Source organism: Eptatretus burgeri, chromosome 15 (assembly GCF_056783735.1).
Source record: "Eptatretus burgeri isolate ZD-2024b chromosome 15, Ebu_testis_v1, whole genome shotgun sequence".
Taxonomy (NCBI): domain Eukaryota; kingdom Metazoa; phylum Chordata; class Myxini; order Myxiniformes; family Myxinidae; genus Eptatretus; species Eptatretus burgeri.
The window spans coordinates 37780723-37794008 of record NC_140975.1 but is presented as its reverse complement, the minus strand read 5'-3'; the positions used below and the strand labels follow the sequence as shown (position 1 = coordinate 37794008).

Below are 13286 nucleotides of genomic sequence, written 5' to 3'. Positions count from 1 at the left end.
AAATACAGTACAATCCAGGAAAAACCACCTCCAAAGGCCATATTGATCTGCTTACTGAACTTATAAAAGCGGACACAGAGCAGACCTACCCTGAAAATGATAACAATAACGATCTTCTGCAGTCTTAGGTGGACAGGTGCCAGGGCACACACAGACACAGTAAATCCGATGAAGAGGGAGTATTGAAACGAGAAGGGAGAGGAGTTGAGGCTACGATCTTGGTACCTTTGTACTTGATTGCACGAATGCACCACAAATACGTTTCGGGGGAGGGGGGGGGAATGCTCCGTGGTGTGATACCCGACAGCTGGCACGTCGTGTCTGGCTTCAGCAGCGCATGTGGCGACTGTGGGCGTGAAGGAGGGGCTTCAGTGGAGAAGGGGCGGAGTTCAGAGTACGTGGATGGAGTGGTAGGCGGGAACCAGGTAGGCAGGTGGGGTCAAGGTCGTGTGGGCAGAGACGAGGAGGCGGAGTCCAGGCAGCAGGAGGCAGGTTGTGGCGATGTCGGGCAGAGAGAGAGAGAGAGAGAGAGAGAGAGAGCGAGAGAGAGAGAGAGAGAGAGAGAGAGAGAGAGAGAGAGAGAGAGAGAGAGAGAGAGAGAGAGAGAGAGAGAGAGAGAGAGAGAGAGAGAGAGGCGCGGAGGGAGAGAGGCGGAGGGACCGCTCCGACCTTTATAGGACTCTCATCACAGGATGGGGGGGGCACCCCGAAGCGAAGCATCATCACCTGAATCGGGCGCTCTGATTGGCCCCGACCCCTCACGCGGCCCGCTAACTTTGGCCGGAAACCGCAGCACTCCGTTTCCGGCAAGGTCATTTCAGACAGTGAAAATATTCCGCTCCGACATGACACGAATCGCCCACACCGAACTTGGTGCACGAATCGTCCCGCAAAAACCCCTGGGCCATGCCCTGGCGACCGGCCGAGGGTCCCGCATGCCCGCTCTGGCGTCCAACCAGCGCTGATCAATGCGCTTGCTCTGTGTGCGCCAACGTGGTCCACACTGTACAACATTCCCCTGCTCGATCGCAGCTTCTCTGGCCATAGAGATGACAAGATGTTCACCATCCGTGGGGAATCTGCTGCTGCCAGCGAAGGCCGAAGATACCTTGTTATGGATAAATCCATGCCTGTTTCGCGCAGTACGCACGGATCCGTCATGGCCCACATCGTCAGTGCTCGCGTTCGCCCGATTCTGCTCGCATGTGCATGGGATGAACACCGATATGTGTCAGATATTGAGGAAATACGATACAAAGTCGCGAGCAGTGCATTCGTGCCCTGCTTTGTACGATAAGGAAGTCGCGAGCGGTGTACGTGTCTGCCTTCGAGCACATTCCACACAGTATGTGTTGTTCGGTCATTACGCACGTGACTAACGCTCACGTCCGCATGACTTTGCTAGTGTGTGCGCGGGGCCAACACCAATATGTATCAGGTATTTGGTTGAAAAGGAACGCACCACTTTTACTTCGCACACTCGCATCCCGCCCAACGGGGCATGGGGTCTCCTTTATCGACCTCCGTACGCGTTTCGTGCAGCGTGGATGTCGTACTGGTTGTGTTTCCTGTGTTGTGAAAAACACCATTCGTTTACCTTTTTATGCAACCGGCAATCTTCCCCAGATTATCGGAAGCTCGAGTCGATAATCCGAACTGCCAAGTGCACTGTATGACTCGCCGCACACGTTGGGTTGAGGGCTCGTTTGGGAACGGGGGCTCTGCGCTGTTAATGCTCGTGCGCCATCATTTCCTCTCAGCGGCGCCGCACGCGCTCGCCTCCACGAGGACCCATCTCACAGCGAAGGGCGCACGTGGCTCAGATTTACTTCAGGAATAATCAGAAAAGAAGAGTCAGGACAAAATGAAGAAAAAATGATGTAAGCAAACCTAGCAATGAGATCACCGCAATGCACGCCCCTGTTGTCCTGCATGACAAAAGGGAAGGGACTATCTACACATATATCATGGAATAACTGTTTTGGAAGCACTATCTGTTGGATGCATGCGGTTCCAAGAACCGCAACAATATATATGGTCTTCATAAACTACTTCAAAGTGATAAAACTAAAAAAATGCTGATAAAATGTGAATAAGTTAGATTAACAGAGAAAACTAGAATGGCACTCGGTAGAGCGCATATCCCCGCCAGGCTGAACAGTTTACGTTTTGTATCACGCTGACAGGTCAGATCTGAATTCGGACCTGAACTAAAGTCCAATCAGATTGTTCCTGTCACCTACCCAACTTATCTTCCTCGTTTTGTCATTCGTCTACAACTTTTTGAAATATCATGCGATAGAGTAAACCCTTAAATATCGCAGGTTTTCACCAATCGCAGGCAACCTCTTACGTACCGATTGGGTTATCGCGTGGTTCAATTTCGACTAATCACGATTTTTGAGCCGAGTTGTGATGGTTATGTCGCACCATGAGACTTTTATTGTTTCGTGTCCACCTTTGAATAATGACGCTGAAGCATAAAACAATGGAGAAAATATGATTATTGTTAACAGTTTCGACTTTACACATACAGTATGATTGTAAATCAGCGACACGAGGCCGTAATCTATTGGTTCTGGAAATGGCGAGGAAAATGTTTTTGCGTGACCCAATTGCAAACGACATGGAAATGGTTCTTTCCCATAGATTTTGATGTGCTGATTACAAAAAAATAACTTCCACAAGGGATATTCCCTCACACAGAAGAGTTATTCGACTTTGAATGCATGGGTGTGGGGGGCTGACGAACTAGTCAAGTGGCCAAGAAGTGGCCAACAAATCGCTTTTGGCCAAGAAGAAACGTATCTTTGCATTGACAGAGACATTTATTGCTGTCTGATGTAAAGTAATAACTGCAACAGAAGTATCGCATTTAGTACCGAGAACATACAAATGCAATGAATAACACCAACTCATGAGAAAATTTCACACTAATCATCTTCCTCAATGTCTGACTGAGTATCGGCTCCATCAGGGTTGTACTGTTCAGCCAAGTTTTCACACCGATGCTCCGACTCCAAACTACACAAACAAAGTTCAGAACGTTGAAATCCTGCTGTTCGACACGAACAACGTTTTGTTACATTGGCTCTTTGTACAGCGATAGTGGATTAACTTGAGTACGTCTGGCGGTGCAGGGTTTTTCTGCATCCATACAACGGCAAGTTTGCCATCTGTCAAGACCCAGCCATGGCCGTCAGGTGAGGGTGCATTAATCTCCTGCTGCACCGCCTTCTGAGGGATGGCCGACTGGTAATTTGCAGGAGTGTTGAAAAGAGCGCATCTTTCGTAGGAGGTACACTGTGATCATCATTATTAGGACCAACACAAAAACTTCTGTATCTGGCAGTGTCTATGTCCGAAACCTTCTGGTTGTACATATGACCTGCGAATGCCTGAAGATTGAGTAATAAGTCATCTGACAAACTGAAGAATTGTCCGAGTTCAGAGGTAGTCCGATGATTTGGTGACGAAATCAAAAGGGTTGTTTTTTTTACCCTTTCCCCGAAACGCGCTAACTGTGTCACAGCCAGTATAAACGTGGAGCCCGATTAGAGCATCACACAGTTTCGCACTGAGAGCCGATCAGATTGTTTTAATGTCCAGAATGCATTCTGACCTCTTTGTACCACAGCGCAGGTGCAAAGCCTCCACGCTAATCGTGCCACCAAGGGAGAGCAGCAGGATCGCAACATCAGTGTCAGAGCTAATGATCAGCACCTTCGAATTTGGTTTAGTCTTACTTATGTGATGAGTATGCCTTGTGTCTGCTTCTTAGTGGTCCCAGGTGCTCAACTCGGGGACCAAATTCACCTGAGCGCTTGACATCTCATGGCACATTGCCCCATGCATCACAAATCAGTCAATCCCATTGAAAAGATCAGCACTCAGGCACCACTGTTCAAAGAAGAATTCATTCAACTGTTCACTGTTCCTTCCATTCACGAAGAATTTGGAGAGTTTCTCTGGTATTTTTTGGTCCGTTCTGAAAATCTTCCTTATTTGAGACGTCGAAGATCGGCGTTCGTGCTCATCTGCTTTTATACTCATCTCTGGATAGCGATCAAACACCCAGTCCATTCGTCCACACTTGTGTTGTTTGTCCAAGCCAACCAACTCCGATCCAACGACATTGGCCAATCGGCCCGTGGTTTGGGGGAAGCGAGTGACCAGTTTATGAATGAGCGCCATGACATCAACCGGTACTGTGTCATAAGGAACCACTTCATGCACCAATGGAGAAGTGCATTTGGCCTCATTGTGATGCATCAACGCACTCTTGTCTGTTTTCGCCAAAGTGCCATCATATTATGCGAGGGCATAGGGAATAGATCTGAGGGAATAAGACAGTATCTCTTTCATGTTCAAGTTTCATTGTTGACTAGCAACCAGCATAATCAGGTACAATTTCAACCTTCACTACAAATTCCTGACCTGCTTTTCGACTGGTAACTGCTTTAGATTCATTTGAGAACGTCTTTAATTTACATGGTGTAATCGTGCGATGAAAATCCATAGTTTATCCTGTCTTCTATGAAGTTGTGAAACAAGTTTCTACCAATACTACCACTTCCAATTCGATCGTTTTGCACATCGCAATTCACCACGACTCCTGATGTGATATTAACCAGATCAGGATGATCTCATTCAAATGTATTGATCATCTCTTCGAGGTAACGAATGATGTTATTTACGTCACGCTCGTCTCGTACTTTTCGTGTGGAGTCAAGATCTTTCCTGGCTCGATGATGATCGGTCAAACCTGACAGCACCTCGCAGGCTTGCAGCACTGTCGATCTATCACTCTCAGACAATGTCCATCTATTGACAGAATTAGGATCGAGGGTAATGCCGTAAGTCCACCACTTGTTTTGGCATCACGATTGCAAGTTTGCTCCATCATTTAATTACATGGTGTTGAAGAAAAGCTATAGCAGTCTTGCTGCTGAACTGTCCAGTGACCACCTTCTACTTGCTGAAGTATTTCTGGATGGCTGTCTTCCAGGTTGATCATCTCGGCGAGATATGCTGAAACATATCGCGCATAGTTTATCCGATCAAACGAGAAAAACCAAGGCAAAATCTCAACACAGGACGCAATGTGGGCTTTCCAATCAGATTATCACGTGGCTCGAATGAATCGATTCACGATGTTCACCATTTCAATGTATGATGACCAGAGCTGTAAGGTTGGACTTTCTTGACACTGGCAAGAAACATAATCGTCGTATTGTTTCACAATGTCTTGAAAGTCATCACTGATTGCCATATTCTTGAAGCTATTGGAAGGGAATGCGTCTATCATGCTGGTCATGTACCAAATTATTCAGGGTCTGGGGGTGAAGCTGAAAAATAGGACCACGGGTCCTGAAGCTCACATGAATCAGGAGCAACAGTTACTCAAACCCCCCACAGACCCACTTAGACCATGACATTTTTAATGCCGTGCACAAACTTCAGTCCATGACGGACGATGAAGGTTGTGGTCAAGTTTCCTGACCGATCTTGTAATTTAATTGATAATCCAACCTACCTTCTTTCAAGAGTGCTTGGCACTGATGCGATTTTGTCGCTTCACATTCTCGTTGGCTCTCGTCAGCAATTTTCATCCATTTTCCCACAAATTCCGCACTCTATCCCAACTCTTTTGATTAAATTCCTTGAGCTTGTCATCTCCCTGGTCCTCCACCTGAACAATACACCACATTTCACTAATTTTCAGTCACCTTTATGATGAAAAACAGTAAAACATTGCCAAATGACGATATCGAAAGCACAACCGTAACTGCGCGCCCGGATCCACGATCCACGATGCTGATTGGCTGAGAGTGACGTGCGTGACCATTGTGACGTGGTGGCCACGTCATTCCGAATGTCGTGCATGATCGAACCACGTGCCAATTTCAAACAGATCCAGAAATAAGGCTTGTGGAAAAGTTCCTGAGATCGGAACGTTCGTGTGGAAGTTGTGTTTTGAGGTGAGAATTTGCTCCATGCGGAGAGAAGAGAATTTAATGCTCCACATGAATTATATTTTAGTTTGCAAGTGGGTAGCGTGTGATGAACATCTTTGAAGGGATAGATTACGGCTTACACTGCCGTCATCTAATGATGCAGGTGGTAACCGGCAACCGAGACATGCAGCGCATGCAGGACTGCTCTGTACCCATCTCCATGTCAACACTACCTGCGGTGTAATCTTCCATGTAATTGTAATTAATTATTTTGTTCTTGGTTATTATTGCCTTTAATGATTTTTTTTTAACCCTGGCTCCTAATATGATAACTGTTGCTTGAGTTGAACCAAATGTAAAATAGTGGAGGAAAGTGATGTCTGACTCAGAAAGTGAAGGTTTTGGATAAGCCTGATCGAGGGGAGAGTCGGTTTATTTTATTTATTCGCTGGTATTAGGAGCTGCAGAACAATTTATAAATGAAAAACATCAACAGCTTACAAAAGAAAACGATTTAAGAGATTATGTAATGGAGGAGGAAGGTGGGATTTTGGGGCTGGCCTGGAGGTACACACACTCACCTATAAGCTGTCTCGCCTGGGTTTGAATCCGACCCAGCTATAAACTGTCATTCCAGTGTTTCACAAGCAGGGCCCTGGCCATAACTGCTTGCAGTTATAAAGCGTGCTTCTCGTTTTTGGGATCAACAGGTCAAAGGTCAAGGTTATCCAAATCTGAAAAACACATTTGTAGCCATAACCTTTGAATGGATAATTGTAGACTTCAAACCAGTCCCAAAATGTTCCTCATCAAATTATTTTTCAGGAGTGTGCTCTCAGATTTGATGTGTGACCTCCAGTTCCAAAGATCACCCAAGATCAATTTTTCCTAGATTTTCACTATTTCAGTCAAATTCATCAATATTGCTCTCATCAATGAGCACTTGCTCACCCTCTCTCTGTTCTATTCACCCTCTCATTTGCTCAAGGCCATCTGCCAACTGCTTGGAAATCAGCAAACATCACTGCTCTGCATAAAAAGGTGCAAAAAAAGATCCTTGGAACTACAGACCAATCAGTCTTCTCCCAATCATCAGCAAGGTTAGGGAATCCATCCTCGCTTCAGACATTAAATCCTCCCTCTTCTCCAATGGCTTGATTTCCGATAATCAATTTGGATTCAGACCAGATCACTCTACCCTGGATATGCTACTTCTGCTCTCCCAACAATGGATGGAGGTCCTCAATGAAAGACATGAAATCAGAGCCATCTCACTAAACATATCGCGTGCCTTCGATACGGTCTGGCATCATGCCCTGCTCACCAAACTCTCTTCCTATGGTATCGAAGGACATCTCCACTCATGGCTCACAGACTTCCTCTCCTGTCGCAGCCAACATATGGCCCTAAATGGAGTTCTCTCATCCTCTCTTCCTGTCCAGGCTGGAGTTCCTCAAGGCAGTGTTCTGGGCCCTGTTCTTTTTCTGGTTTTAATCAATGATCTCTCTGACTCTGGAAAATCCTCTTTATCTCTTTGCTGATGACTCTACCCTCTGTCATACCATCTGTCATCCCGCAGACTGGCAAGCCGCAGCTTCTCCGCTCTCTGCAGGTCTGGATAAAATCACAAACTGGTCCAACACGTGGAACATGTCCTTCAACCCTGACAAATCTCATACTCTCACGATGTTTCTCCAAAAGGACTGTCTGGACCCCCCACCATCTACTTTCTCAACAATCCTCTTGAACAAGTCCTTTCATGCAAGCTTCTGGGTCTCACTATCTGCTATGATCTTTCCTGGGAAAGTCACATTTTCAAGCTGGCCTCCAAAGCCAGTCGCTGACTGGGCATCCTCTCTCATGCAAAGTCCTTCCTTGGCACATCTGAGCTCCTGGCCACAGACAAAGCTTTTGTCCACAGCCTGATGGAGTACTGTTCTCCCCTCTGGGCTGGTGCTCCCACCTCTCACCTCTCTTGGCTTCATGCTGTGGAAACCAAGGGATTTAGAATTATTGGTATCTTCTGTGATGAGGCTGAGTCTTTGGGTCTCTCACTCTCTCAGGCAGGTCGGTGGTCTGTCCGTCTTCTACCATCTCCTCTCTGTCCTCACCCTACCAATGATTCTAAATGATCTCTACCCTACCTCGACCCTACCAATGATCTCACCCTACCCTACCTCTCTGGCTTTTTACCAACCCCCCACTCTGTCTGAGATATGCCCCCCCCCCATATTACTGTAGGGTGCTCAAGGTCTGCCAGCAACCCCCTTCTGGTAAAACTACCAAAATCACGAATCACTACTCACCTTCACTCTTTCCTTCTTTTTTTCCCCCCACCTTTGGAACCAATTCCTACACTATCTTCAATCCCACTATTTCCTTCAGGTCTTCAAAACAGCTGTTCACCACCATCTCTTAACTTCCCCCATCCAAAACCACGATATTTTCTACCCCCACTAATCCACCCCAAACCCACCTCCTTCAAATTCGCTGCTTTCCTTCCTGAAAGTCCCTGTTGTGTAAAGACCTGAAAGTCCCTGTGGTGTCCATCTTGTTTACCCCATGTACCCTGCCCCATCCCTCTCCCTTCCACAGATCCCCTCAGGTCTGGTCCCCATTGTTTTTTCCTTCCCTCTCCCACCCCTTTTGTGTTCTGCTCTCCTTGTTGTATGTTCGGTGTGTCAATGTTGTATATTGGATCGAAGGAGAAAAATTTGGACATCATCTTCTCTGAAATCACTCAACGAAAATAATTGAAACTTGACATGTCATCAATGCCACATAGGGTATATCGGGTGTTAACAATGATGTCATCAGTGAAGTATTCCAGACATAATTGGTTGAATCAAAATGCTTATCCATAAAATCTGAAGCTTCATATATCTGATCAATGACCCGATGTGAGTGAAGAATTAAATTTATGATGTGATCGGTCATGTTGTCTGGTGGCTATATTGGATTGAAAAAACAAACAAACTGGGAAACATTTCGCCTGAATGTGCACAAAAGTGGTCTTTAAATATCCTAATAATTAATCAATCAATAAACCTCTGGAAAATGGCAATGTGTATGTCATGACCTCTACTCATTAGGGTGCGTGGATGATATGATAGGAGTATGGGCCATAAAAAAGTGTGTTCAGTTAACGATGAGCAATATTTTTGTTCAGAATGAGCGCGCGAGGTGAGACTATGCGATCCATCGAGTGCCGTTCTGGTTGTTCATTTGTTCCCCTACTTTTGCTTTTTCATCCTTCCTGTTTCAGCTCCTTGCTTGTAGTGTGTGAGCTTGTACTCAATTTGTTCATCTCTTATGTCCTCCTCCCCCTCCTGCTGTCATTCTTACCCCTAGCCCTTCTTCCTTCAAGTGTTCCTCAACTTTGCTATTGTTGTATTTCCCCACTTTTGCCTGTGTTCTAGCTGTTTTTTTTTTTTTTAATTTGCTTGAGCTCTTCCATGAGCCTCAACTTTGCATTCAAAGAAAAGAGAAAAATGGATTTAACCAATTGTTAAAAATTGTGTGAAATAAATGCCACTCTCGTTTCAGGATCGAGTTGACTTCCTTCAGATGATGATCAACTTTCAAATCTCTGAAACTGCGAAAAATGAGCAGGGAACTGTCATACCTTACAAAAGTAAGATGTAACATTTGCTGGACTAACACTGATGTAACTGACATGCAATCAGATTGTTCTTTACAAAGCTAAGATGTCTTATTCTGTTGAGTTATTGATGTTATGAGGTGTTTTGAGAGTTTCTGCAGACTCCTTTTTTTTCTTGGACATACACTCGACCCACCCAGTAATGCTTGTGTAATTCTGTCACTAGAAATATGGTGTTTCTTTTTTGGATCGCAATTCGCATGCAAGAAAAACAGAATGTAGCCTGACCAATTTTTCTGAATTTGATTGTTAATTTATTAAAGATTCCTCGAAATGCAATGATAAAAAATATATTTGATACACAGAGGGAGAGAGTGAGAGGGGACTAGGGGTGGAGGGTAGTTTGGGATGCTGTTACATTCTTGTTTGTGAACAAGGAAATCCAATTATTTTGGTTGCATTTGCATGGGGATGCCGGTGAGGTTTTGATTTTTGTATATCGAGTCCAGGTTCGTGAAATGGTTAAAACACAGAATGGATCACGACACAACAGAACAAAAGGAACAGTAGAGAGAGGGGGAATAATCAGCAGGAGAGTTGAAGGACAAAATAGAGGGAGATTTGGACAAATAATGGGTGTGGGTAGGAATGATGAGTAGGAAAGGATGCATGTGGTGGACAAGATGGATACAGAAGGAAACTCTAAGGAAGGAAAAACTGGAAGGAGGTGGGCTTGGGAATGGGGGAGGGGGGATAAACAAGGGTCACAAAGATAATGGTTTTGGATGGGGGATGATTTACAAGGATTTAACAGAAATTATGGCACAGGAGGAGGCCATTCGGCCCAACATGCCTGCACCACACCAATACCAGATTGAATCAATCCATCGATACTGCTTCCCTTCGTGTATAGCCTTTTGTCTGCTACACTGGTACTCATTTCGCCGACCTCAGAAGGATGACAGGCTGAATCAACCCCTGGAGTTAATTCAGCAGCCAACAGGGCTTGAACTCAGGACCCTATTGTCAGGTCAGGTTAGACTAGATTTCTGACTTGCTACAGGTACCATGTAAACCTGTACTAACCTGCTCCATGATCGGGTTGTCGGTGACTAAACTGTCTCTCCCACCAAATTTCTTGGTGAGGAGGGTGTATGATATGGACACCCAGCAGGATGAAGAACAAAACTTGTCAAAGAGTGGAGGAGCTCCTTGTGAGCCAACGGCCATCCATATCTACTGCCTGACTGTGCCTACGGATGTCCTCCTGCAGTTGGGTTACTTCTTGTTAGAAGGTTGGTGGCAGGATTTGCACTCCAGCCACTGTGAAACCCTTCAGTCCGCAAAACATTCCAGAAGCATAAAAAAATCTGAAAACCCACTCCGTGGGAGTACCTCCTGTGCAGCTTCCCTTCGCAGGGCAGCCCACCAGATGACGGGATTGGGGCAAAGCCTTCGGGACCCCCAATCTTTGAAGATAGGAGGGAAACCACAGGGTAACATTCCCGGGTCAGATTGTGGGAGAGTGTGTCGGGGTGGTGCTGAGTTGTCGTCCACCAGACGGTGGTCTCCTTTGATTAACCTGAGGCGGTCCCTTCGGGTGGATGCCTGGGATGTCCTATCTCTAAGAGAGGATGATCACCTGTCTCTGTTATCATCTGAGTTAAAGCATTTGGACATCAGTATTGCAGCACTCGATGAGGGTCAGAGACCGGATTTCGGCGAGATCATGGCGGGTGGTTACACCTACTATTGGTCTGGTCGCTCTGATGGTTACCATGCCCAATGACTTGCTGTGGCTGTGTCCAATAAGCTGACTCCAATGATAATTGAGGCAACACCGGTCAACGAGCGTATTATGCGATGAAGGATTCGTCACTCCTTGGGTGTCATTTCCCGAGTCTCTGTACATGCTCCGACTGAGGTAAGTGATCTCACTGTGAAGGATGCCCCGCTCGAGTCTGTGTTTGATCAGTGCCCCAGGTGAGATACACTTCTCGTCTTGGGGGATTTCAATGTATCGACTGGAACTGATTGGGATGGTTATGAGACATGTGTTGGTCCCCATGGGTCTGGAACTGTGAACCACAATAGCACTAAGTTCCTTGACTTTGCAAGAAGTCATGGATTCATGGTGGCTGGTTCATGATTTCAGCACCCACAACCTCATCGCTAGACTTGGTATTCCAACGCTGGCGGTGTGGCAAAGGAGATTGACCATGTGCTCGTTCATGGTCGCTGGAGGATGATCCAGAACTGCAGGGTCTACGGGAGTGCTCAGTTCCTCAATACTGACCACTGGCTTTTTGTAGCAACTCTTAAATTATACCTTGAATCCAGGAGAATGGTACCATCCCATCCGAGGCTGAATGTTGGCAAGCTCAAGGATGAGAGGGTAGCTGAGGAGTTTGCGAACAGGCTGAGTGGAGATTTGAGGGATCTGGGTGCTTTGCAGGATCCTGAAGAGTTGTGGAGTGCCTTCAAGACCACCATCCTTGATGTTGCCGGTGGATGTCTTGGAACTCACCTTTGGGTGAAAATAATTTTGTCTCTCAAGGGACACTGGGTACCATTGCCCAGAGTCACAGGACCAGGCTGAATGGCAGAGCTGAGCTTTTCAGGGAGCTCAGGCATAAAACTGCATGTGCACTAAAGGTGGGCAAGGAGGCCGATGTACGAGGAATCTGTGAGGGGTAGAGCATCACCTCTGGTCAAGTGATTCTTGTCCTGCTTACAGGGGAATTCGCGCATTGCATTAGTCCAAGTCCGTCCCTCAGTGTACTGCAGTTAGAGCAGAGGGTGGTGGGCTCTTGACAGAGGAGTTTGAAGTGAAGGCCCGCTGGGATGGTTACTTTGAGCAGTTGTACCTGGCTGATCCACCAGCTGTTGAGTTGGATGTCAGGGGTGTTACAATCCTAATTGCAGACCCTCCAATCAATTGTGCTCCACCTTCATTTGTGGAAACGCAGGCTGCGGTGAACCGGTTGAAATGGGGTGAAGCTCCAGGGATCTGTAGCATCCATGCTGAACTTCTCAAGGCTGGAGGAAATGTTGCACTCATGTCGATGCATGCAATTCTGTGCTCTGTCTGGAACACAGGCATCATCTCAACTGACTGGAAGAGGGGCCTTGTTGTCCCTCACTGGAAAAGAAAGAGTGATCGCCAAGACTGCAACAACTACCGAGGGGTGACGCGGCTCCCAGTGCCGGGCAAGGTCTTTGCTTGGATAATTCTCGATAGGGTTCACCACCATCTGCTTGAGCAACAGCATCCAGAGCAGTCAGGCTTTACACAAAAGTGGTCAATAATTGCCGTATCCTTGCTCTTCGGGTCCTCACCGAACACAGACGAGAGTTTCGGCAAGGGCTGCTTGCAGCCTATGTTGATCTTTGTAAAGCGTTTGATTCAGTGAATCGGGATGTCCTCTGGAGGATTCTTGGTCTTCGTGGAGTACCACCAAAACTGATTGATCTGATGTCTGAACTGTACTCTGGTACTGAGAGCAGTGAGATGTGGTGATACCATCTCTGACTTATTTACAGTTGTTACTGGAGTTCATCAGGGGTGTGCACTAGCCCCCAAATTTTTCAGCACTTGTATGGACTGGATTCTGGAGAGGATGTTGGAGAGATCAAGCTGCGGTGTATCGTTTGGGAATGCCAAGATCTCCGACGTAGATTTCGCAATTGATGCAGTCATCTTTGCGGAGACTCTGGATATCCTTTTG

General features: G+C 46.4%; 1 protein-coding gene across 6 annotated transcripts in view; it reads left to right on the top strand.

Moving 5' to 3' along the window:
- LOC147011942 (cytochrome P450 3A9-like) overlaps positions 1–13286 on the top strand; it is an 86260-nt gene that overhangs the window by 61285 nt on the left and 11689 nt on the right. For all 6 annotated transcript variants that reach the window (XM_085857735.1, XM_085857732.1, XM_085857734.1 and 3 more), the window contains one exon: positions 9504–9591. In XM_085857735.1, the coding sequence (XP_085713861.1) occupies positions 9504–9591 (88 nt within the window). The remainder of the gene's footprint in view (positions 1–9503; positions 9592–13286) is intronic.